The sequence below is a fragment of the Amia ocellicauda genome, chromosome 3, assembly GCF_036373705.1.
Source record: "Amia ocellicauda isolate fAmiCal2 chromosome 3, fAmiCal2.hap1, whole genome shotgun sequence".
In the NCBI taxonomy this organism is placed as follows: Eukaryota; Metazoa; Chordata; class Actinopteri; order Amiiformes; family Amiidae; genus Amia; species Amia ocellicauda.
In genome coordinates, this window is record NC_089852.1 from 51,362,380 (window position 1) to 51,390,362 (window position 27,983).

At 38.2% G+C, this 27,983-nt stretch overlaps 1 protein-coding gene across 2 annotated transcripts in view; it reads left to right on the plus strand.

Annotated features, from left to right (window-relative positions):
* The window catches only part of mtus2a (microtubule associated tumor suppressor candidate 2a), a 194,484-nt gene that overhangs the window by 135,652 nt on the left and 30,849 nt on the right, over positions 1-27,983 (plus strand). For both annotated transcript variants that reach the window (XM_066699875.1, XM_066699876.1), the window contains exons 6-8: positions 8,302-8,457; positions 14,230-14,328; positions 20,627-20,838. In XM_066699875.1, the coding sequence (XP_066555972.1) occupies positions 8,302-8,457; positions 14,230-14,328; positions 20,627-20,838 (467 nt within the window). The remainder of the gene's footprint in view (positions 1-8,301; positions 8,458-14,229; positions 14,329-20,626; positions 20,839-27,983) is intronic.

A 27,983-nucleotide genomic window follows, 5' to 3' on the forward strand; every position in this document is an offset into this window, starting at 1 on the left:
TTTAGACTAGGTACAGTCAGGGTTGCTCTTTGTCTTTGTTCCTCTCAACTCATCTCATTTTGATTCATCTAATTCCAGCCATCCCTGTTCTTCTGAGCTCTTGATCTTCATTTGATCTGAGGCCACAGGGATGTTTAATTGGTTTTCATTGCTGTGGAGAAGAATGTTATTCACTCTAAAAACACCACCACCCCCCCCAATAAAACAAACAAACAAAAAAAAGAGCCACCAGCCATTGACATAGCATAAATAAGATAAATGCAACAGAATATTGAGATTTCAGTTTTATTTCACCCAAACATGTAAGTAGCTGCAGGAAAAACTTGGTTATTGTGTGTTGTTAATGTGATGTCGTTGGTTGTTGTGTGTATGCTGCTGGTTGTTCATGCCTTTATAGTTTATTGTAATTTATTCTGCTCTTAAAATTGTTATAGTTCGTGATGTATTTGTGTCATTCGCTACTGGTGTGCAATACCTATTCTCCTCCAATCTGCTCACTCTTTTCATTCATGTCTGGTGTGTGTCAACTATATTTGACACACAAAGAATATGATTTATCTGTCCTTCTTCAGAAAGAAACCGTGAAATGCAGAGATCTTTATGGAATGTTAAAAGCCATTATATTTAACGTTCCAATTCCTAATATAAACTAACACTAACACGCAAACGCTTTTTAATGTTCTTTTTTGTTGAAGAGCACATTGGATTTTGGTGGGTGGGGGGCGGTGTGGGGCGGGAGCCTTGAAAGATTATTGCACCTGAACAAGGAGTTGCTTCAGAATGATCTTTTCAGTTCGTGAAAATAAATGTTCATGCTTACGCATGATTATGTCTTTGTTTTTAGAGGGTATGACCTTAAGCTGTGAAAACAGTGTATGAACTCAGTGGGCCACGGAGCCACATGCAGGCCTCATTAAAGCCTTTTGCGTCTTTGTTGGTGGCAGGAGGGGTGCAGCCTGTAGGTACTCCTGCAGAGCTGCGGCACAGACCAAACGGCCTGTCTCAGCAGGAGGGTCCCCAGGAGAGCCTTGGCTTCGAGGGAGAATCATCTAATTGCCAAACACATTTAGGAATTTAGAAACAGGAATGATAATGCCCCCTGGGGGTTCTGCAGCAACTCAATTTCTCACAAAGGATCCCACCCACATCCTTCTGCCATTATCCTACAAGCAGTTGCCCATTACTGTTATTGGACACAACAGACATACATATCATAAATAAATACATAAATACAGGCATGCATGCATGCATACATACATACATACATACATACATACAAAAAAGTGAAAATTCTCCATTTCTCTTTATGCCTGCTGCAGTGCCTGACAAATTGCTTTACCCCCACTCTTAAAAAAATGAAAATACCTAACCAATCAGTGGTTCACTGGGATGCCTAATCATAATCACCCCCTTCAGAAGACTGAAACATCCTCCTTCTGACCTTCACCGTCTGTTCCCCCTCCCCCAGCTCTCTCTCTCTTTTGCCCTTGACTGGTAGACATCTTGCCCTGCACCCCTCCTTTACCAATTTGCTGAGTGTTTTTTTCCACATCCAGCCTTCCCCCCTCAGTTGTCTTTCATTGGTCCATATTGACAGTGCTGATAACCCCAGGCAAGAGGTATCCCCTTCATTTGTCTACAAAATGAGGCTGGATAATAGTAGAAAATAATAACATTGCAGAAAAAAAAAATGTTTTATATAAAAGGGGGAAAAGTTGTATAGTTTTGATTGTAAACAGAAATCTTTGGTTTCAGTATCATTTTGGCATATGAGACAAAGGTATGTTCATTATGTAGGTAATTAAATAAAATGGTGAATCTTATCTTTTGTGTCTGGAAATGTGTGTTTATGTGCATCAAAATTGAGATATCTTTCTTTGCTTTGCTTTTCTTGAACTAAATTCCCTCACATTTTATCAGACAACAAATGCCATTGTACAGTTTTCATATATCCAACTATTACATAGTGTAACTAATACATTCTGCAGTTTAGAGTACTTTTATGATAAGCAGATTCTAGTGTCAATCCCTGTTGATCCTGCCTTAAGCTCCTGGGTGCGGGTGGAATTTCTATAAGCTTCTCAGATACGTGTACTGATGACGAAAAAGGCAGAAGCTATTGTCATCCTGAATGTGCATTGTGAAACTAGAGAGCAAAATATCTTTACATTCACTGCAGTCAGTGTCTGATCTTTGGATTATATACAATATTACCACTCTTCATTTGAAACAATGTTATTATTTGATTCATTTAGTTTAATACATGCTGTTCAATAAATTCAATATTTTCAGAGTTTGCTGAACACTGATTTAGCCTTGGGAAAAGTGTTAATATTCTAGATTGGACTGAGTTGGGGTATGTAAAATGTGTGTGCGTGCGTGCGTGCGTATGTATGTGTACATTAAAAAAAGTATAATAGTAATTGCACTTTCCCTTGTCAGATACCACAGCTTAAGCCAAATGATTATAGGACTCTTTTTATTAACTCTGTACCCACATAGATTTCAGAGTACCCTGTATGAAAAGCTATTGACTGTTCTGTTCTATTTCATGTTCCAGCTCTCGAAGGAGGATATGAGACCCAGACACAGTCTATTTTTGCCTTAGTGGATAGCCGAGGTGTCAGGCAGCCTGCACATTCTATAAATGAGCATGTACTCTTAGTTACACTACAGGCATATGCTTTGCATTTCTAAATATAGACTTGCACTCCTTTTAAAATAAATACCACAGACAAGGGTCCATTCATACAATTTGTATTATTTCCCCAGACTTATCTCTGTATTTAGATCAAACCTGAGTGAAGTATATGTCCCCAGGGAAGCTAGAACTAGAAAGATTATTAATTGCCCTAAACCTCACTTCCACATTCTAAAGTTGAGAACTATGGAGGTGTGTTGTAATGGAAGGCCTGGGGAAATTCAAGGTCTGATGTGTGAGTGTGTGTGTATGTGTGTGGAAGGAGGGGGGTAATATGCAGCATGTCTATATTATATAACCCATATGTCTTTTTATATTTGAATACATGCAATCTCCTGAAAGCCTCTATATCCTATTTTAGGTCATGAATTTAGTCATTTAGTCCTGGGCACACAAATGGAAATTGGGCTTAAAGGCATTCAAGACAGAAAACAGGAGACACTTCTTCACACAGAGAGTTGTTACAATCTGCAACAAACTCCCCAGCGATGTGGTTGAAGCAACAATTTGGGAACATTCAAAAATACACTGAGTTATTAATGGACACCAAACGAGCACGGTGGGTCGAATGGCCTCCTCTCGTTTGTAAACTTTCTTATGTTCTTATGTTAGTTATCTCTCAAGTCCAGGTTGATTTTCACTTTCATGCAGTTGAATCTAAAATTCAGGATATATTTCAACCATGTCTTGATAATTGTGAACGGTACTCAGAATACATTGAAATGACACAAAGCAAAGCTGGCGTGTGTGTTGTCACCTCACACTTTCCTTCAGAAATTAACTGTTTATTCAGCGCTGCGTGGCAGATTAATAACACTCTTCTAAACCCAGTTGATCCCAAATCCTCCCTGTCTCAGCACGTGTTAATGTGCCGTATGTGAAAACCCACAAAGCGAGCAATTAAAAACAGGCAAACAGTGTTTAAATTGTCCAGAATGCCAATAAAGAATTTTAGTTTTAGTAATACGGTGTGTTCTGTACATGCAAGCATTTAATGGTGGGTCCAGTTGGACTTAAATAGGGAGTTGTCTTGTTTCATGAGTTATGACCTCCAATCTTATTCTAAGCTTGTATCATTTTGATTTTAAATAGCAGTGTGCCTTACTTGGGAGTTTAGTTAGGAAATGCAAAATATTACAGTTTTGTTAGTTTAGGTTAGTTCACTACATTACTGCATCTTTAATCCAATTGAAATTCATTTTCATCCTGTTTGTCATGTGGTATGATTGATGGTGTTTTCAGAATTATACTCCTGAACTAATTTTATACAAATTAAAAATGTGACCCACCTGCCAATGGCAAACTACAAACCTGTATAATTTGAATCAGTTACATTAGAAGAATGTAGCATCTTACAAAAAATGAAGCCATCACTGAGTACAGGTTTGTAGTTTTGTATTAGCAGGTGGGTCAAAGTTTTGATTTAATTCCAGCCTTAATTTGCCTGTCGGAACTATACACTGTTTCTTTGTACTTTTACTCATTTACTTACCACAGACATCCAATGAATTTGCTGAAGTCTGATTAAGTCTGAATATTTCAATTTGTGGTTACCATGTTATGTGTGTATGTGTACCCTATAGATGCAGTTTGTATATCCCTGTATGTATATCATAAGTACTGCTTAGTTTTTCCAAAATTTGTGACAAGGATTTCTGAAAATGATTTATATTATACTTTTTTTTTATTTTAATGTCTGTCTCTCTGATACATTATTTGATCCCTACCAAGACATGGGTAAAAACACTGACATAATTAGCTGTAAGAATAAGCATACAGACCTAAGCAGTCCGGGTTTAGACTTTACAAATATACATTCCAAGTTCAAGTAAAGCCTAGGTCTATAGAAAGATATCTGAAGCATTTGTTAAATAATATTTTTGGTGTGTTAGTTTGTATGAAAGCAGAAAGGATTTTAATATGTAGGATTTTAAGTATCTCTGCTTATTTAGAGCCTGCTGCAAGATATAACTGGAAATACAGCTGTAGGAAGCCCCACTTGACAATGTGATAATGGGACATGGGGTCCCTTCAGCCCTGAAGTCTTCTAACAGCAACACAGGCATCAGCCATTTCATAATGGTGTTTCAGAACATGTTAGCAGGGGCACTTTATGGGAAAAAAAATTTGGGGAGTGCGCAAATAATGTATCTACTCCAACCAATGAGCTGCTGTCTTCAGTAATAAAGCCTTAATCTTTTTATTGAAGTATGGTACCTTAGGGAGACAATACCATTTCACTGTCTGGCAATTTGTTCCAAGGCAAACACAAAGCCTGCACTAAATCACTTGTAAGTTTTAACGTCTTTCCAGTGCAATAGGTGTTTCCGCACATTAAGCATGTTGGTGCTGTATATTGTTACAATGGCTTTTGGAAGAACATGTATTGTTTTTTCAAGGTTGTAAAGAGTTAGTTGTTTCTTCTGGTGTTCTTTCTGCCAGATTAATGGTATATTACAGTACACTATCATTATAAATGGGTGCAACACTATTTTTCACTTCTTTGCTGATCCCATTTTGAGAAAATAAATAAGCAGACAGCACAAAAAGATGAATTGTTCCACTAACTGAACTAAAAGAGAAAGAGGCATAAAGCTGTGCCTATGCTTATTCATTCACATCCATATCATGTTTGACAAAATGGTCAGATCAGTTATTTATGATATATAGTTTTGAAAGCAACATTTGAGGTAGACACCCTCCTTAGATTTTCAGTTGCCTTGGAAATGAGAAAATATCCATTACACATTATTCACACAGGCTGTTAACAATGATCTCTTTTTAGGTGTTTCCACCCTCCCTGCCTTTCAACACAATATCCATTCCGTTCTCTACCTCTACCTTGTGAATAAGAATATCTAGTGCAAAATCAAAACTATACTGCATACTAATGTAACAAGGATATCTATCTAACTGTTTTTGATGTTATTAATCTAAAGCAGTAAATCTGAATGCTGTGAACTTCATTAGAGCCAGGAAGGTTACCTAAAGTATGCAATTATAATGTAGGCTTAAAAGCCACATTTTCCAATCTCCTACACTGTGAACTGAAGGTCACTACACTTGCTAATCCTTTTTGTTTTTAATAATAGTAATAATAGTAGTAATAATAATAATAATAATAATAATAATAATAATAATAATAATAATACATTTCCACATCATCATCATCAACTTCAGTCCTTGTCCTTTCTGGATGAAATCCTCCCAATCTTGTATGTGATCTTTTTCTTGGTCAGTTTTCATCTTTCATCCAAACAAGTCCATCTGCATAATGAACCATCAATCAGAGTACTAGCTAGGACTGAATATATTTTGTTAAGAAATACTCCATTTAAGATTGTTATTCTTTATTTCTGAATTTACCAGTGCACTACATGTTGTCTTCTATAAGAGCAAAGATATGAAACTGCAACACAACAAACTAAGGATGGTCTTTCTAAAGCATAAAGCCAAGAGGTACAACTGAGTTTAAGAAATGAATGGCTGTTACACTTGATATGCAAAAGAAACTGTGTGTGACAGAGGGACTGCACCTTTATTGTGCAACCACAGCAATGAAAATAGTAATCTATATTATAAGTTGTATAAAAAGTTCAAATGAGATTTTGTTACTTAGTTATTAATGGACACCAAACAAGCACGATGGGTCGAATGGCCTCCTCTCGTTTGTACACTTTCATATGTTCTTATGTTCTTAGTTAAGGACTCAAAATTTAAACAGCTCAGTTAAATATATCATAATTTTAAGTATATACAGTAAATGCTATACGATTGAATTTTGCATCTTGTGAAAAAAAAAATTGTATTGAATTGTTCTCATGTTGTACCTTCATAACCAGGCAATTCAATAGAATCATAAAATACGTAAATCAAATGCACTGACAACTGCAGGGGAAACAGAAAAGGTGTGGTAAGCACCATCACATAAGGGTAAAGTAAACCTTGTTCAGCATTTGACAAAGCTTGGGACATGTTCCAGAATATAATTGGCGGTTTGATTGTGCTGTAGAAGAACAGGGTCTATGAATGTTTGATGAAATGTAAAATCTGTGTAAGAACAAATAGGCATGAATTTCTCATGCTAAACAAAGATGATCATTTGCTATAAAAGTATAGACTGGTTTCCTTTTTTATTTACAGAATCATCATTTTGCACACACTCATTAATTAGTTTCAGCTTTGTCTGTATGCCTTGCTTACCAGTGAGAAATTTGCCTTTAATACTTCCACACCCCTTCACATTATTCTGTTCATTTTGTTTTTATCTTGTACTGTATTTTCTTTCACTGTAACTTTGCAGTTTGCATTGCATTCTGTATTTATTGTTGTAACCTCCCTGCAGTGTTAAATTTATGTAACAGATCTTTACTAAATATGTGCTTTGCTATGAAAAGATAACAGACCAATAAACAATATGTATAATTAAGAAGATGAATAATTTCTTACTCCTGGCACAAGGATATCACTGAGTGCACTGCCTTTGACTCATATGGTGCCCATTAACAAACATCTTTTGTCATATGGTTAAATGAAGATTGAAGTAGGCATAGAAAAGTGAGGCACAAGTTTTTTCTTTAAGTGTGGAATCGGTTTATTTACCAGATTCATGTTGTCCCACTCCTGCAGTTTTTGGTGTGGTTATTCATTCACAATGCAAGCAAGATGCGCAATTTGTAAACACCCCCTGTAAATTAGCTGTATCCTGGCTTATGAGAAATATAATGATTTAGAACACAAACTTAAACTTGAAACTGAGGGACCTCTTTACAAACAGAAGATAAAGAGGATACTTAGGACTTTAGGATTGCACTCATTAATTGAAACCAACAAGGCAAAGCAGAAATTATATTTAAATATAATCAGAGGCAGGGAGATACTTTCAGAGAAAAGGCTCGTAGCTACAGTAAACAAAACTATGGATAACTTGTAAAAGACAAATCTTGACTATTAATGCTTTAATTCTAAGTTGTTGTTAATAATAATAATAATAATAATTTATTTTGCCTTATACAAAGTCTTAAAAGGCTGACAGTATCCAATATACAGTAAATTAAATGCAACCCACTTTAAATACACACCTCCTAAAAAAAATCTCAAGAAGCTATCTATATTATTTTATTAAGTAGTATATTGGATTAACTAACATAATTTTAGGGAAGGCAATTAAGGGCTATACCATATTAAAACTTCGACCTACCCGCAAATCACAAAGTATAAATCTGTGTCCTATCACGTTTTAATTTAGAAGTCACATTCTAGTACTTATAAATCAAAACTCGATATGGTGCAAATTTGTAAATGATATTTGTGGGTAAGTCAAAGTTTTGATTTGGTCTAGCGCTAAATAGAAATATCATACATCCACATGGAAAGGTATATTGGAAAGGAACTTGCAAGAAAAGTAATTGTTCTACATAAAGAGTAAGAAAAGCCAAACACAGTTAGTGGTTAGGGCTCTGTTACTTCAAATTAATTGCAGCAATAATCTGTAGATCGTTAAAGAAAAAGCCTTTTGAATAGGATTTTCTCTTAAAATTTGAAATCCTTTAGCCCCTTATTCAAAGTTCTCTCACTTAACATGTTCTGATTTTTCATAGGTCCAAGCAGTGGAGGCGAGGAACCGGCCAACCAGAAGGTAGCTGTGCCACCCAGTGAGGCCGTCAGAGGACCCAGCAGGGGCAGCCCCCAGCCCACCAACACCCCCGTAACCACTCGCCGCACCCTGCTCCCCACGCCCAGGAGCTCTCCTGTGGGTGAGTGTTTACACAGCGTACCAGGTGCAGGAAAGAGAGATCTGTATATATACTGTATAGCAAATAGAGGCTTCGCTGACCTAACAAAATTACAATGCACAGCTTTGACTCACAGTTGATGTAACAGTGACAAAACACCAAGTGTCATTCACAGAAAGATTATACTATACTATACTCTTGAGAAGATTGGTGCACAACTTGGTTTTTAAATAAATACCAAGAATGATACATAAACATGGATAAGAAATTTTTATACTTGTGCAACATATAACTTAGTAGACCTAATGAATGTAATAACTGCCTCATAAGCACAAGCAAACTGATAAGTAGATATGTGTTACGTGTTACGTGTTACGTGTTACGTTATGTGTTAAATATGAAGAGTAACAGAAGCCATCGCCAGGTTTATTTCACTCAATAAGAAAACAAAAATCGATCCTGTGTCCTTTAAAAGGACCTGAATTTGTTTCTTTTTGCCTTTCATTTTAATTTATTGGTATGATATCATATGATATATTGAGGCTGAGGGGCTGCCAGTGACACTTCAGACTTGAAGTTCCCTGCCACTGGGAAATTGTCTATAGAGTGCCCTTATTTCAGATGGAATACTACTTATTGCTTTTTAATAGAACCATATCAACACTTTTACTATTGCATACTGTTGCTTTAACATCTCCCCAGCTCCTTCTGATCACAACTGCATGCAAGGATCTAAATATGATGCATTTGTTAAAACATTTCTGCTGGCCCCTAAGTGAACTTTTAATTTAGAAGAAAAAAATGTAGCCTTATCTTGTGTTTCCAATCCGATGCAATAATTATTATCCCAGTCTGTAGCACTCTCCTTTAAAGTGTGGCATACAAGAAACATGAGAAAGTTTACAAAACAAGAGGAGGCCATTCAACCAATTATGCTAGTTTGGTGTCCATTAATAACTCAGTGATCCATCACATCCAGTCTATTTTTGATTGTTCCCAAATTTTCGGCTTCAACCACATTGCTAGGGAGTTTTTGTTACATTTCCCGGTATGAAGAAGTGTCTCCTGTTTTCTGTCTTGAATGCCTTTTAAGCCCAGTTTCCATTTGTATCCCCGGGTCCGTGTGTCCATGCTGATCTGGAAAAGCTTCTCTGGTTTGATGTGGTCAATGCCTTTCATGATTTTGAAGACTGGAACCAAGTCCCCACGTAGTCTTCTCTGTTCCAGGGTGAAAAAGTTCAGTTCCCTCAGTCTTCCCTTCAAACCTGGAATAAGTCTGGTTGCACTCCTCTGAACTGCCATTAGATCATCAATTTCTTTCTTGAAGTGTGGAGCCCAGAACTGTACACAGTATTCCATATGAGGTTTAACTAGTGCATTGTACAGTCTTAACATTACTGTCCTTGTTTTAAATTCTACACTTTTGACAATATACCCTAACATTCTGTTTGCCTTTTTTATTGTTTCCCCACATTGTTTGGATGGGGACAATTATGAGACCACATTAACTCCTAGGTCTTTCTCATGCATTACTTAATCTAGTTCTGTTACTCCCATAGTGTAATTATAGTGGACATTTTTGTTACCTGCATGCAATACCTTGCACTTGTCCACATTGAATTTCATCTGCCAGGTGTCAGCCCTGAACTGAATATTTGTTCATTTGAATAACCTGTGCTGCCGAGATTGTATCTGCTGAACCACCTATTTAGTATCATCTGCAAATTTGACAAGTTTGCTAACTATCCCAGAGTCCAGATCATTAATATAGATTAGAAAAAGCAAAGGCCCTAATACTGATCCCTGTGGAACTCCACTAATAACCTCACTCCAGTAAGTTGTTGGTTCCCTAAAAACTGTCTCTTGGTTTTTGTCCCCAATTCAACTGCTTGACATTTTTGTTTCAGAGAAACTGCAACTTAATTAACTGCAATTAACGCAAACTAGAAGCAAGATTAACTTCAGTTGCACTCTAAAAACAAGATTTGGAATGCTAAAACTGTCTGAAAGTAGAAACACAAGATAGCTCTCTCTTACCTGTCCTGTGTCTGACTTTGGCAACTTCTAACCACTTCTGGAAGATGGAAGAATATGGAAGATTCTTTGAATGTGCAGTTAGCTTCTTTTGCTTTCATTTAGGTTTTGTGACACAATATGTATTCCAGTGATAAGTTATTTTCTTTTCACTGGCAGCGTTTAAATTCAGTACTGATGTTTACATAGTTCCGCAGCAATAACTTTTGCTGCCTCCTCAAAATCCTCCCCTAGAAATTTAATTAGATGATTTAAATTGCTTCGGAACCTTTTCCAAAACAGGGATGAAGTTATTTGGAGATTACATCTCTTATTTAGATAGTTCAGTCTTTTCTTGGATTTAAAAATATAATTATATAGTAGTTTTACATTTCAATGCCAGTTGTTTTTTACCCCCATTTGACTCCTCAGCATACTTCATGTTTGGCATACAGAGGGATTAACATAAAGCAGCTGTTTCTGTTTGTTCATGGGTTGATTGACACAGTTTAATCCTGTATCTTGATTTAATAGTGTGATGTACAGATAAAACTCTTCATGGCAAAGTCAATTATAATAACCTTGCTTATCACATTCACCCAATCTTGCAGAGTGCAGGTTTAAGACTGGACCTACATGACAAAGAGTCTTTTGTTGCTAATTGACGCACTGTGAAATTAATATGGTTCCATATCACATAGTAAAGATCACAATTTTGATATTAAGGCAATTTGTGTTTATTTCAACATTTTTAAAACATTTAATTGATGATTTAGGTGCTGTAAACCAGCTTTATTCTCCCACTTGTGCCTCCTGAAATCTGCTAACACTGCCTGATTTCCATTTCCCATTTCCAAAAGGTTTTATACAATCCCCGTTTGTTTTTGTCCCCCTATACATTTCACAAATGACTAGCTAATGATTGTGCTATTTTAATTGCCTACAATTGTATTCTGCCAACTTTTATGTGACACTCACATATGGTGTGGTCTTCGCTGGAATGCTTATACAAATTGTAAATGATTGATTGGTCAATATTTCATTGGTACAACAAAACCAGCATATACATATATATATATATATATATATATATATATATATATATATATATACACACATATATATATATACGTATACGTATACGTATACATATATACGTATATATATATATGTATATATATATATATATACACACATACATACATACATACATACACACAGTACTGTGCAAAAGTTTTTGGCAGGTGTGAAAAAATGTTTGTAAAGTAAGAATGCTTTCAAAAATAGACATGTTAATAGATTATATTTATCAATTAACTAAATGCAAAGTGAGTGAACAGAAGAAAAGCCTACATCAAATCAATATTTGGTGTGACTACGCTTTGCCTTCAAAACTGCATCAATTCTTCTAGGTACACTTGCACAAAGTTTTTGAAGGAACTCGGCAGGTAGGTTGGCACAAACATCTTGGAGAACTCACCACAGTTCTTCTGTGGATTTAGGCAGCATCAGTTGCTTCTCTCTCTTTATGTAATCCTAGACTCGATGATGTTGAGATCAGGGCTCTGTGGGGGCCATACCATCACTTCCAGGACTCCTTGTTCTTCTTTACACTTAAGATAGTTCTTAATGACTTTCACTGTATGTTTGGGGTCGTTGTGAAGCTGCAGAATAAATTTGGGGGCAATCAGATGCCTCCCTGATGGAATTACATGATGGATAAGAATCTGCCTGTACTTCTCAGCATTGAGGAGCCCATTCATTCTGACCAAATCCCCAATTTCATTTGCAGAAATGCAGCCCCAAACTTTCAAGGAACCTCCACCATGCTTCACTGTTGCCTGCAGACACTCATTCGTACATCTCTCCAGGCCTTTGGTGAACAAACTGCCTTCTGCTACAGCCATATATTTCAAATTTTGACTCATCAGTCCAGAGTACCTGCTGCCATTTTTCTGCACCCCAGTTCCTGTGTTTTCATGCATAGTTGAGTCGCTTGGCCTTGAGGTATGGCTTTTTGACCACAAGTCTTCCATGAAGGCCACTTCTGACCAGACTTCTCCAGACAGTAGATGGGTGTACCAGGGTCCCACTTGTTACCTTTCTCACTTCTGCTGCAATTATAAAACCATAACTCATACAGATAGTGGAATTTTTAGGCCCTGCTGCCAGTCTCATGTCAATACGCGGTCACTTTCCTCTCGGCCCAGCAGGACGCGTGCATTACAGAAATATGCTAAACAGTTTTGGGGTTTCGATTAATAGATAACTCAGACCTTCACGATGCAATATTAATCGACGCATCCACTAATGTGACAGATTAATTAGAAACAGCTCGTAATCGCTTGTTTACTATGTAATAAGTGAGAGCTCTTACCCCGCCTGCACCCGAGCAGAGCCAGCCAGCCAGCACCGAGAGCGCGCGAAAAAGAGCACGGACCAATCAGACTGCAGGGTGGGCTGGACCAGAGCAACCCGACCCATCATTGGCAAAAAAAAAAAAAAGTCATTCTGTAGGATAATGGACCCCAGCCCAATTCTACTTCCGAGGGGAAAGAACACGTGACCATGTATATATATATATATCGATTTATACAACACACTGTTTTCTGCCAATTCTGAGCTGATGGCACTGCTGGACATCTTCCGATTGCGAAGGGAAGTAAGCATGATGTGTCTTTCATCTGCTGCAGTAAGTCCCTTGGCTGACCACTGCATCTACGGTCCTCAACTTTGCCCATTTCTTTGCTTTTTCAAAAGAGCTTGTACAGCACATCTGGAAACCCCTGCCTACCTTGACATTTCTGCCTAGGAGAGACCTTGCTGATGCAGTATAACTACTTTGTGTTTTGTTGCTGTGCTCAGTCTTGTGAGGTGAGTTTGACTGTTCCTCACCCAGTTTTATTCCTCCTACACAGCTGTTTCTGTTTCAGTTAATGATTGTGTTTCAACCTACATATTGAATTGATGATCATTAGCACCTGTTTGGTATAATTGTTTAATCATACACCTGACTATATGCCTACAAAATCCCTGACTTTGTGCAAGTGTACCTAGAAAGAATTGAAGCTGTTTTTTTCTTCTGTTCACTCACTTTTTGTTAATTGATAAATATAATCTATTAACATGTCTATTTGTGAAACCATTCTTACTACTATTTAATATTACTACTGCTGTAGAGCAGCATTAAGAATGTACTAAGACTGTACTGTGGTGGTATAAACATGTGATATATGGAGCAGTCTTTCTACACAGCAGTACAGGAAGATATGATTTTTACTTTGATATAAACAATTAGTTAAAGGCAGTGTACACACTATACAAGTTAACAAACTGCTAATCATATATTTTGTCTAATTTATCTGCCGTTCAAATGGGTTTTTCCACTTTGCTAAAACTACATTTCAGTTGTTATTTTTTGTTCTTTGTGGGGGGGACAGCATCTAATTCTCTCCACTTATGATACAGTATATTATTAATGCAGTTAGGGTCTGCCTTCCATCTTTGCTTTGTCTTTGCAACAAACGATGCTACCCCACAATTAACAGCTCTTAATTGGAAACCAACTCCAGAGAACTTTGAAATAATGAGGAGCAATAAAACAAAGATCATGTTTTATAATAATGGGTTCATCTATGGTCCTGTGCTACCTTTTTACCTCCGCACCAGTGACTAATGAAACACAGGGCTCTCTGTGACCACTTGACAGACTTACAGTACAGGGACACATCGGACCATCTCATTAACCTCTGTCATGAAACTGGCCTGTGTGTTTTACAGCTTCCAGGAAAGAAATACAGAAAGATGTCGAAGTTACCAGGCCAGCAGTTTCCTCCCCCAAGAAATTTGCAGTGGCTGCCTCCAAGCCTCAGTCTCCAGGTAAGGTCCTCAGTCTAGTGTTCAGAATTATACTTCAAGTCACCTTTCAGTGCAAAGTGTTTGACTGCACAGTGCTGTGCTCGGACTTACAAGCTTATATCTATTTCATACCGTGTTCCAATTTATTTTCCTATTTAAATCTTTTAAACCCTTCTTAGTGCTTTATGGAAAGATGGAATTGGGTATGTAGGGGTTTAATGCACTTAGATTCCTTCTTTGAAATCCATTATACAATTAATGGACAATAAATAGATTAAATAAAGGTTTCCCTTTTGTGTTCCATATCTTTCCTCTGTCTTTACAGAGACAGTTTATAAATGTTTAAGAATATGAAGCAGATGGGATGTAACCTCTTTCCCATGCCTCTGGTTTCCTTCCTTGATATTCTGATGGCATCAGGCTTTTTCCCTTCGCTAAGGTTTTAAGTGATTGCCAGATTTATTTATTGTTGTTGTTTCTTTGGACTACTGTTAATTGTTTTTCCAGTCTTTGAAAAGTTACCCTGTACAATGTATCTCAATTCCTGTTTGTTGATACGCAGCTCACCTAATAGACATATACCTTTCACACTATATATGAGTCAACCCTAGTGCACACATACCTACCAAAAGCAATGCATTTGTTTACAGTCATTCTTTAGTTGCTGCTAAATGCTTATTAATAGCAGGGTAGAAAGAGATGTAAAGGGCTGACTAATAACTGTATGATTGTTCACTTTATAATTCAACATACCTCTGTATTGTACTGTACTGCATTCCCTTTGGTAAACAATCAGGCAAAACAAACAAACAACCTTGGTTCGGCATGGTCATTAACATCTTAATTTCAAACACAAATAAAACCTGTTGTGTCCTGACATGTGAGACCTAAAATCTTTGAATAATTAATGCATAGAATTGCATTTTAATATTGTGTGCCATTCCTGTGTCCCCCTCTGCCTGTAGCTCTATCAGACGCATTTCTCATTGATGTGAATTTATCTCCATTGTTTTTCCATGCCTATCCTTCATTTCTCAGTCAGTTCATGTTTTGGGCTTTTCTCATTAACATTGTTTCCCGTCTCATATCTGTAACGCCTCATTAGTTCGGATGTCTCCCTTGTTGTCATAGCAATGTTTTTCTCGTGTAGGATAGTTCATGTAGTAATAAGGCCTGGATGCCTTTGCATAAACTCCCAAGCTTATCAGATTACTTATTTCTGTTTTACTAGTTTGTCATGTTGCAACAGAGCTTGAGACTTCACAGTCCTATATGTCAAGCTCAGTTCCTTTAAGTATTATAGAAAGAGGGCAAATCCATCTCCATCTATAATGTAGACACTTTGGGTACTAATTAGTAGAGCTGGGGCATAATCATACCTGCTGCTTTTTTTACTGTATTTAATTTCTCTCCCAGAGAAAGCACTTTGCTGTTGGTGGAAAGCAAGCTGTACAGAGAAATTGCTCTATTCCCACTGCTGCTGTCTTGTCTGTTTGCCAGGCACAGAGAGGGCTCTGTATGTTCAGTGCAGTCAGGAATGCATTGTGCTGAAAGTGGGGTGTCATCCTTTCAGCAGCTGAAGGATGTAGTTCAGGCTTACCTCATGTCAAGCACTAAAGCAAAGCAAAGGAGAAATGAAATACTCCAGATGCTGAAAATAAATCATTCCCCAATAAAATAAATTTGTGTTGTGGTGAAAGAAACAATCCTTCAGGTCTCCAAACCTCAGACACAGCAACAGTAACCTATGGAAATAAGGAGAATAACATGAAATATGTCTGAATATGTCTAGCACATTATGAGCATAAGTGGTCAGTGGCCACTGCCCCTGGTGCCTAAATCCACTGTATGGACTTACAGAATGAAGGAGAGAAGTTCACTGGCTTGATTCTGTAGTTCATACTCCGCTGTGGGAAGACTCACAAATGTCTAAATCGCCTTCTTAAAAATAATGTGAATATGGTTAGATTTACAGAAACTCAGAACACTGCTGGGGCATTTAACTGTGAAAAGATGTATTTGAGACGTGTCTGTGTTTCATTAAAATGTATCTGGATATGCTGTTGGTGCAATTACTGTAATAGTGCCAAGGGTATACCTTGCTCATTAGTAATTAACTCTGGGATGCCCCTGTCCTAGATTATAGCCACTTGATTATCGAAAGAGAAAGGTATTCTCCTTATTCTCAAAAGCATGGTGACAACTCAAAGTGAAAATTAGCATACAAAGGCATTTTCTGCAGTTCCCAGGTTTACAGTAATGAAGTCCATAGATCATTCTGTCAGCATTGTAGCTCAATAAACTATTCATCACCTTCATCAGGAAGTTTGATAAAGTAATTTATCAGACTCACTGGGCCACTTTAACTCGTGTTAGACTGATGGAAGCTGATGGACACACACAAATTGTGATTGTATCGAAATGCAGCCTACCTATAATTTGTTGGAGGTGTTGATTTTTGGCATTGTTGATCCACTATACTTTGACGTACACTGTAACAGAAAGCAGCTTGCATTCCAACAGAACGTTTTTATTCTCTAACAGTGCTGGCACGTTACATCAATTAATACATTCACAGCTGGGAAGAGAAACTGCCGCAATAGATAGCGAGGAGTCACTACACTTTAGTGAAATACTAAATTTTTGCACAGGGGTAACTGTGAAAAGAGGTGAGGAACATTACTGCTTTCGATTTTAGTGTGTTACCTGTCAGTGTAAAATAGCTCCCTATTATACTTGCTTTTCCAGAAGCTATTGGGGTTCAAGCAGTCGAATGCCAGATGACAATGAAAGTGGAAACAGTGCGCAAACAGGAAAAGTATATGTAACCAGTAATGAAGAGAAAACAAAAACCAACACACTACTTCCTTTGACTGTATTTAAGGTCATTGAGAAATGTAGAATTTCCCTTAAATTAAGAATAATTTGGGGGAATTTATTGCAGAGCCCAGACATACAGTCTACCTCCCCTGCTTTGCATTCTACAAACTGATATCACCAACACTGCACTATTACATTCCATATTAAAGTGTATTTTATTGTAATTCTACACTTCAGTAAATGTAGTTGCTGTATGTTGTGTTACATTTTGCACTTACTCTAAGGTATTTAATTTTAATTTTGGTTAATCCTTGTAAGTGTATGAAGCAGTTGTATTTTTCAAGTGTGAAACTCCTTGTCCTTGTCAGATCTTAATATCTCTAGCATGGATGGCTTTGTACTTGGAAGGGAGATCCTCTAAGAACAATCAGTGAACCAGTCTTCCTTGTGGACCAGAAACTCTAAATACCACTGCCAATGGCAATGCCCTAGTAGAGCAAAAGTGCACACTGTGCTGTAGCAGGTGCTATATTTTGGGTGAAACACGAACCCTGTGTTGTTTAAAGATCCTATGTTACTTAATAGAGGTGCTAACTCTGTTTTTGTTCTCCTGGCTTGTTTCCAAATCAAGCTTCTAAACCCCCCTTTTAGTTAAATCAGCTTAATAACTTCTCACTTCTCTACCTTATCTGTAGTGTGGCTCGAAATGGCTGCTGTACATCAGCCATGTGGGTGGTGGATTAAATTAATCTTCTTCCGACTATGAAGTGCTTTGGCATCACTCAGGGTGAATGCTGCTATATAAATGCAAGGCAATAATATTATGAATAAATAAATAAACAGCAACAAAACTGTAGCATTAAAATGGGTATATAGTGGAACAACAGTGACCTGGCAACAGGGCCTTCTGCAGTAGATGTTCAGTAGAAGAAATATTTTATTTTAATACTTAGGTACCGATTTGCTGTGTGAAAAAAAAAAAAAAAATCCTGTAAAATCTGTTACGTGTTGCAGCTGTTGTATAACTACAGTGCCAAGTGTGCTAAGAGCATCTTTTCCAATCAGCTTGTCTCAACGCTACGGTCAGTTTCAGAGCCCTGCTAGTTTATTACACAGCCACCGACACTGCGGGGTTCAGTTCGTTGCCACTTATCAACAAACACAGGGCTAATTAGCCACAGCGGGGGAGTGCTGTGCTCTCCTATTAACAGAACTCATAAGCAATTCTTCAGATCAAATCAAGTCAGATCTGCTGGTAGGCTAGGTTGGTAATGAAGGCTGACATTTAATTTTCAGCACTCTAAAGAAACTCATTACTGAAAGTCAGGCTGGAGAGAAACACTGGAGGCACACAAAGTTGAAAGGTTACATTGCTCTTCATGAGTGCAGATGCTGGAGCAGAAGCCAATTGATAAAAGTGGAAATGATGGTATGTACACACACAAAATAATGCACACACACAAAATAATGCACACTGACAGATGTATAATTCTTGAGGCTTTGTTGGAGCAGACCTTAGATAAAGTTGAAAGAACTCATCAAATGAATGTTCATACTGCCGAAATACATGTTGTCGTTGCCTATTTTTAAATCAAGTATGCCAGAAAATATAACGGTTTACAATTGTTATTGTTTGTTTGTTTGTTTGTTTATGTTTAGTTCTATTAGTTTGTCAATAGAACCAAATATATCAGCTATTTTTCAGCATCTATCTGTTGCCCAAATCAAGATTACCTCATGTCCCATGCCTCAGTCGCCACCCCCTCCACCCGACCTTTCATTTCATCAACACTGCTATCCTTTTTTCCACCCCGTTTTCATTTTGCCTAGTAGTACACCCCTGCCCCTCAGTTGCCATATTGTTGTATCTCATTTAGTATTTTATTCAGTTGTTTTCAGATTTACACTGCACAATATGAAAAATAAATGACCTCAGTATGTATTTTTATACTATTTTGAACTATTTTGTAGTTCCTTATTGAATGTGAATGAAACATTGTACTATTTTATTAAATTAAAATATAATATGTTCTTGGCATAGAATACTAACCAGTCCACTAGTATAACAATTATAATTATTAGTAGTAATATAAATAAGAAGAAGAAGAAATGGAAGAATAGAGGTATTTCTATGAACATTTTTATGAATGACCTGGTACAGACTTTTAAATGCACAACAGAATCGTTTTCAAATGAGATTTTAAGAAACTGCAGAGCTCAGTTGACGGTGCTGGTAATCACAGACACACAGACACAGACTTTAATTACTTGAGTAAATGTAACTTGTTTTGATTAACACTGCTACCATGAATATCAAGCACCTGATACCTCTATGAGGGGCACAGGATGCACTGTGACATCAAACAGAAGAACTTTCAGCTCCACTCATGCATTCTCTGTTCAAAACTATTTGGAAATAAAATGATTACAAGGACAGAGAGATCATTTGTATAATGTAAGGTAACTACATGTAACAAGGCAGCTACTTATACCTGTTGTTGTCAGACTATCTAGCCATTGACTTCCAGGCATATTTGCATATTATCTTAACTTTCTTTGTATTAGGCATATTATATATTCCGAGTCTTGAAAAGTAAGCATGCAATTGTATAGACCTCAGTGATACAACAAAGGAGTAGTGTGTAAAACATATATGAACGGGTTAGTATTTTACAGTTAATGTACTTTCTTCTTTGCTTACTTATTACTTAATTTTCTTGTGGCTAATTTAATTCAAACTTCTATAACATATATTAGGTATACAGTGCTATTTGCAATGTAAGAGGTATTTCTATTTAGTAATACACCCAGCCTGTAACAATTATTTCAGGCCTGTATTGAAATTACAGTTTCTATCAGTAGACTCTTACATAAGTAATCAGGAGGCTAGTCTGTCATTGCCGTAGCTTGTCTCTGTTGTCATGGAGATGGTCCACCAAGTGACCAGCAGCAGCAGCAGCACAGCTGGGAGACACTTATTTGTAGATTTGAAGTTTAGGGCTTCTGTTCAATTCCTTTAAATGTTTTGGGACATTCATTTATAAGCATTAAACTTTTTTGTAGGATTAGCATTTTTTCTACTGAACCTAATTTATTTTGAAGTGGGGAACCATCAGTCTTTTGTGGGAGAAGATTGACTCCAAGAGGGCATCATGTTTATAATTTCATATACACTTAGCTCATGTGACCACAAGAAACAGTACAAAGAAGAAAATAAAACTCTTCACAGGGTGATCCTTTTTATGATTTGTTGATTATATGAGTCATTGGGTTTCTTGTGTGAATTGTACTGATGAAGAAGAAAAGCCCATATATCTAGTAGTGTCTTAGCTCCACATGTGTGTAATTGTATAATGAAAGTTAAAAACCTGGAGCTCAAATTCTTCCTTTCCCTGCAGCTATGCCCTGCCTTTGCTTTAGGTAGCTTTCAGCTGAGAGGACAGGGATCCCTTTCACTGTCATGTTATTTGTAATGAAGCCTTTTGTCTTTCTCTATCAGTACACACACGGCAGAAACCTGGCGCCCCCCGGAGCGTGATTTCTCCCAAGCTGGAGCCTCGAGCACGTGAGGCAGAGAGGCAGATGGTGCAGAGGCTGAAGGAGAAGTGTGAGGAGCAGGCCAGACAGCTGCAGAGCCTGCAGGAGGAGCTGAAAAAAGCCACCCTGGGCTTGGAGGTCTTCGCCATCACCACACAGCACTTCTGCCAGAAGGTAGCACACACACATGCATGCACCCCATGCACACAGGAATACATGCACGCACACAGATGCATTTACACACACACATACAGAGGGGAACACAGCTCTCCAGTAATTCACACTCCAATGATGTCACATATGAGGGCAGGCCATACACTTCTGAACCTCCCACACAAGAAAACTCCAAAGACCACAGTTGCCACACACTGCTGCTTCCTGCCCATGGCAAAGATCCTCCTACAGTCAAGGCAATGCTCGAATGCTTCGTTCCAGACTTACATATGGGTGCTGATTAAGGTCTTTTACAAGCTCTCCTTCCTCAAATTAGAATTTGCTTTACATCATTACTTCAACACAGGTGAAAGGGATTGAAGGTAGATCATGTCTCCAAGTCTTTCCTTTAACTTTGATCAACAGATATTTCTCAGTTATGGAGCATTGTGTCCCAAACATGTATAACCATGTTTTACCAAGAGTTGGGTTAATATTGATATTGACCATATAATAATTACAAACTGTATATAATCCCACCATGTTTCAGTGTTGTACGTGTATAGCACATTATGTGTCTATGTAATTCCAAGACCAAAAATAGTTAAATTGCACTGTGTGATGCCGTGCATGTTCTACAGCAATGTGGCAAACAGCTCTACTGACTTAAAAGAGATTGGTGCAGCTCAGGTATGCAGTTCATCCCAAAGATAAAATAATAACCAGTTCTGCCCCAGAGAACCATGCCAGGAATACAAAAAGTAGCAGGCGGCACAATTTCAAAAGGGTCTGTTGTTTAGGAAAGAGTGCCCCCTGCTGTTTCTTTAAATGCTATCAGTTGGAATATCTTCATAATGAGCGCCTGATTCAGTAGGCTGATGTTGGAGATGGGAATATAGCTGTGAGGTTGAATAGAGAAGTGAAATAAAAGCAGTTGTATCATCCTGCTTTGGGAAGTATTGCCCAATGCGTCAGTAAGGCATCAATATGGAGTTTAAACTGACGTTCAGGAGGAAGACAATCCCCAGTGTTGCGTCACTCTTGCTCTAAGCACAACCAATCACAACATTAAGAACAACCTCCAGTTCACCTCCCCATTCTCCATCGTTGTAGCAGCTCCTTGGCTCCTTCCACAATGTTGGGGGATTCTGATGGTTACTTATGGAAATGTATGCAGCCTTTTTATGTGGCATTTTATTGTTGGCAAGGTCTGTGTGAAAGGGTCTATGCCAGCATATCGACACTAGGAATTTTCCACCTCGGACCTAGTCTAAATGCTAGCAAATTTGCGGCAAAGCATCTGTGTGAATGGAGCAGGAATAAGAATGCCAACATATGACGCGTCACTTCCTTGTGTTAACTAACTGGCGTAACCAATCAGAATATGGGCGTGTTTTGGCATTTTGACCACAACACAACCACATTAAGCCACCTTTGACCAAGACCCTGTGACCGTGACCATAACGCAAAAATGGACTGGGTCATTAAAAATGGCGGCAGTTGAAAATAATGTAATTGCAGCACTTCTGAGTGTTATTGATGAACCAACAGGTTGGCGATGTAACTATTGTTACACATATGTCAGAAATTATATACCAATAAATCATGCAAAATATATTTCATTACATAGGCAAATTTATTAGACTACATTAAAATGTACACTAATAGTAGTTTGTTTCAAGTTATTTAATTATATTTTAGGTCAAACTTAAAAAAATTAAAATTAAAATCAGTTGTTTTGAGAAATCAATCAATTGCAGATCTGCACGCCAAGACTTTTGGTTTAGCTAAAGATATACACACAATGTAATGTCATGCTTTTTTCCTCATTTATTTTAGTTTTTTTAGTTTAGTTTTTAGTTTTTAGATTTAACTTTGTTGCAGTATATGTCAAGACCCCACTGTATCCCATATTGTCTCTCATAGGGTTGTGAAAAATGCAGATACTTTGATACTATATATACCAAATTTCAGAAACAGTTCTGAGGTATGCATTTAATAATATCGAAAACTAGAAAGTATCGAAGGATTGCATCCTTCACGTAAAAGATGGAGATAAAAAAAAGGCTTCTCTTTTCGTCCACGCAGTGACGACCATATACCTCAGGTGGAAACAACGAAGAGACAACCGGTGCTGTAACCAATTCAGTATTCCCATGGATTCCTATATCCCCTGACAAACTGCGCAGATGCAAATTGGAGATTAAACAATGTGCAATGCTGATAGCATTTTGCAAAAAGAAGCTACTGCTGCAGAGCTATAACTGTCTAGCTGAAGAACACGTAAACAAAGTGATTTTTAAAAATATGAATGGTAATGTAGTGTAGTAGACAAAATTATTCAATTTTAATTTGTAATTCAAACTTTGTACTCTGAAGTCTCAAGCACTGGTGTGAAAGCACTTTCACGCAAATTTAAACTGTTATTTTGAAGGGACCTACATTTTATAGTGTCCGTAGAGCCATAGAGATGTGTGCCTCAAAAACATGAAGCAACCCAACTCCAGCGTGGAGAGATATGGGAGTAGCTCATGGGGGGATGATGTAGTGATTTTGAAGCCTTATTAAGGGGCCTAGGCTTTTTATTGATGCGGTAAGATTTTTGCAGTGTGGCGCAGGAGAACGAGGTTTCACTCCCCGCCATGGTCCAAAAACCCCCAAAGTGTTACAGCTTCAGATTATATGTAAATCTGTGTTTTTCCACAATTAAAATACAACTTTAAAATTAAGTATTCCTAAAGATAGGTTGCGAATGCAACCCCAGTTATCTGAAAAAGGAAGCACTGCCCAAGGGGGAGGGTTTTCTGTGTACTTCCGTAGCAACCCGATTAAAAACTTCACTCTATCAAAGCTGCCATTGACTTCTGCGGACGTCACTGAACAGGTCCCTTCCCACTTCCTGTTCATAAAACATGATGTCTGGGGAGGCCCCTTGGGGCCACACCTGGGCTGCCCAGGAGCGAGGACTGCAATCACCAAATACAAAGCGGGGCTACAGAGGTAAACTCTTATGTCGTCCGCTCACAATAGCAAAGCCGGTTGCTCTAGTAGTGCATCTAGGAGCGAGGCCGTAATCTACTTGCACAATATATGTTGCAAGTAATCAAGCAACTTGTGCGCCCTCTGCACATTTACATGGCAGTGAACCCCTGATCCTGCAGAAGCGGGGCTACAGACCCACTGAATAACACACAGCTGGCTAGTCAACTGAGTAGCCACAGCTGGACATAACAGTATATACAGGGTGGCAGCAGGAACATTCATGCTCCGCACAGCACAGGAGAAATCGCATTCACTGAACGGTACAGAGCATCCAGCTCAACTGTGCTGTCAGAACAACTATACACATCGCAGGGTGCAGGAAGCAGATCATGCACCACCACATAACACAGGAGCAGTATATAGCACTAATCACAAGAGGAAGAGGTAAGTGAAACATTCAAATACATTTATCAGTATAGTTCATAGATTTTAATAACTCAACAAAATAAAACAAAACTGTAATAAGGACATGAGGATCACTCTGGATCTGGAATTTGAAATGTTCAGTTGAAGAGTGACCTCTAGTGGCCACCACTAGATGTTTTTAAGAAAAAAACAGCTTAAGATGCAGCTGAGCTGGGCTGCTCAAACTGTCTTCATTGTTAAGCTGGTATCTATATTACCTTTGATATTTATTAATTCAGTGTTTCTAATGCAAAGGGGCTGTAAGAATCAGTACTCCATTGGATCCATGTTTGCTGAGTATAAAAGTGCCTTTTTAAACCTGGCTGGGACAGGATCCCAGGATCTAAACATCACTGTATGTCATAATTGCTATTGAGGTCTTTTTATTGCTAATTTGGTCGATTGCACAATAAAATGTATTAATAATAATAATAATAATAATTTGTTTTATAATAATAATAATATATTTTTCCCTTGGTTGTATAATAATATTCCTCTCCCTATGAAGTACGAGTTTTGCTCATGTTCTAAGATGGTTTATTGTGTCTAAGGATTGAGAGTATTGGGTTAACAGGTTTCCTCTGTCCAATATTGAACAGACATCAAGGCCAAAATAACCTGATGAGTATGAGATGAGGGCTATATGCTGACTGATAAATCTAGTCTTAACCAACTACTTGTGTCAATTCATCCCTATAACAATTCAATCCACCATGTGTTCTCCACTTGAGCATTTATAACCATGAGTGCATTGACTTATTGTAGAGCCATATAACACATATACGTATACATATACACTCACCTAAAGGATTATTAGGAACACCATACTAATACTGTGTTTGACCCCCTTTCGCCTTCAGAACTGCCTTAATTCTACGTGGCATTGATTCAACAAGGTGCTGAAAGCATTCTTTAGAAATGTTGGCCCATATTGATAGGATAGCGTCTTGCAGTTGATGGAGATTAGTGGGATGCACATCCAGGGCACGAAGCTCCCGTTCCACCACATCCCAAAGATGCTCTATTGGGTTGAGATCTGGTGACTGTGGGGGCCAGTTTAGTACAGTGAACTCATTGTCATGTTCAAGAAACCAATTTGAAATGATTCGACCTTTGTGACATGGTGCATTATCCTGCTGGAAGTAGCCATCAGAGGATGGGTACATGGTGGTCATAAAGGGATGGACATGGTCAGAAACAATGCTCAGGTAGGCCGTGGCATTTAAACGATGCCCAATTGGTACTAAGGGGCCTAAAGTGTGCCAAGAAAACATCCCCCACACCATTACACCACCACCAGCAGCCTGCACAGTGGTAACAAGGCATGATGGATCCATGTTCTCATTCTGTTTACGCCAAATTCTGACTCTACCATCTGAATGTCTCAACAGAAATCGAGACTCATCAGACCAGGCAACATTTTTCCAGTCTTCAACTGTCCAATTTTGGTGAGCTTGTGCAAATTGTAGCCTCTTTTTCCTATTTGTAGTGGAGATGAGTGGTACCCGGTGGGGTCTTCTGCTGTTGTAGCCCATCCGCCTCAAGGTTGTACATGTTGTGGCTTCACAAATGCTTTGCTGCATACCTCGGTTGTAACGAGTGGTTATTTCAGTCAAAGTTGCTCTTCTATCAGCTTGAATCAGTCGGCCCATTCTCCTGTGACCTCTAGCATCAACAAGGCATTTTCGCCCACAGGACTGCCGCATACTGGATGTTTTTCCCTTTTCACACCATTCTTTGTAAACCCTAGAAATGGTTGTGCGTGAAAATCCCAGTAACTGAGCAGACTGTGAAATACTCAGACTGGCCCGTCTGGCACCAACAACCATGCCACGCTCAAAATTGCTTAAATCACCTTTCTTTCCCATTCAGACATTCAGTTTGGAGTTCAGGAGATTGTCTTGACCAGGACCACACCCCTAAATGCATTGAAGCAACTGCCATGTGATTGGTTGATTAGATAATTGCATTAATGAGAAATTGAACAGGTGTTCCTAATAATCCTTTAGGTGAGTGTATAGGTAGGCTATATAAATATATACTGATGCTTGTGCATTACTGCGATATGTAACTCTTCTCAGGTGACTGAGAATGTCAATGCAGGACGTGATCAGACTGTGTCAGCAAGAACAGTCCGTCCAGAACTACACAGAAGGATATGATAGTAGGGTTGTGGTGCATAAACCCCTCATTACAAAGACAAATGCACATCTGAGAGTTCAGTGGTGCAAAAACCATAGGCACTGGTCTACAGAGATGTGGAAAAAGTGATATTGTCAGATGACTAATCCTTCACCATATTCTCAACAAGTGGGCGAGTGCATGTGTGGCGACACCAAGAGAACGGTGCAGGCCTGACTGCTTGACCCCTACAGTGAGGGGGTCTGGAGGCTCTGTTGTGCTGTGGGAGGCATTTTCCTGGCATGGTTTTGGTCCACTTGTCCCCTTAGAGGGAAGGGTCACTGCAAATCATTACAAAGTTATTCTGAGTGATCACCATTATCCTATGGTGAAACATTTCTGTCCTGTTGGGAGTGGTCTCTTCCAGGACAATGCCCCCATCCACAGGACACGAGGGCTCACTAAATGGTTTGATGAGTATGAAAGTTATGTGAATCATATGCTATGCCAGATCTCCACACCTATGGGAGATTTTGGACCGACGTGTTAGACAGCGCTCTCCATCACCATCATCAAATCAACAAATGAGGGAATATCTTTTGGACGAATGGTGTTCCATCCCTCCAGTAGAGTCCAGAGACTTGTAGAATCTGTGCCAAGAGTATTGAAGCTTGTGGTGGCCCAACACCTTACTGAGACACTTTATGTTGGATTTTCTTTTAATTTATCACCCGTCTATATACACACACACACATTTTTTTATTATAATGTATTTTCTTTATTGATACATTAATTTGAGACTATGACTCCAATAAATCAGTCATATACAATTAATCAGGACAGTTGGCTGTGGCAGCTGGAGGCTACTTAAAACAGGTTTCAAATGAAAGCTTGCATCTCTGTTGGCACAGTGGTTAAGGAACAGTACTGGGAACCTGGCGGTGCAGGTTTTATTCCCCCTGGAGTCAAATGGTATCAGAGTAGAATGAACAATCAGAAAGTGATTAATAAGGATTTTACATCGCTTCTCTTATGTAACTACTACTACTACTACTACTACTACTACTACTACTACTACTAATAATAATAATAATAATAATTTAGCCTTACTCCTGTATTCTTGGTGATTTTCTTCCCAATGGGTAACATACAAACCAACTGACCAATTGATTACACAAGAATTCGGTCACTTAGACTGAAACCCTAGTTGATGTGTCATCAGTAGCTGTCCAGGGTTCTTATTTCCTATTGAACATCAACTCTTTGTGCTGGATCAGAGAGCACAGGAAGGTGTGAAATAAATTCTTTCAAATTAACCTATTTATTATCTGAGGAACATTTTCAATACCTCCAGTTTAGATTGTTTTGCTGCATGGTATACTAAGATACATATCTTTGGGGTGATTTTGTTTTCATTTCATTCTGCTTTCAATCTTTGGTGGTGCAGTAACAAAATATTTTACAAAATGGAAGTCCAGAGATTGCATTTTTTTTAATCTGTTCTAATTCATTGAGGAGAAACCTTCAATTGCAAGTGATAATTCAGTAGTTCTGACTTTTCCTGGTTCTTATATAAAAAGACTGCTACTGCTGAAAGT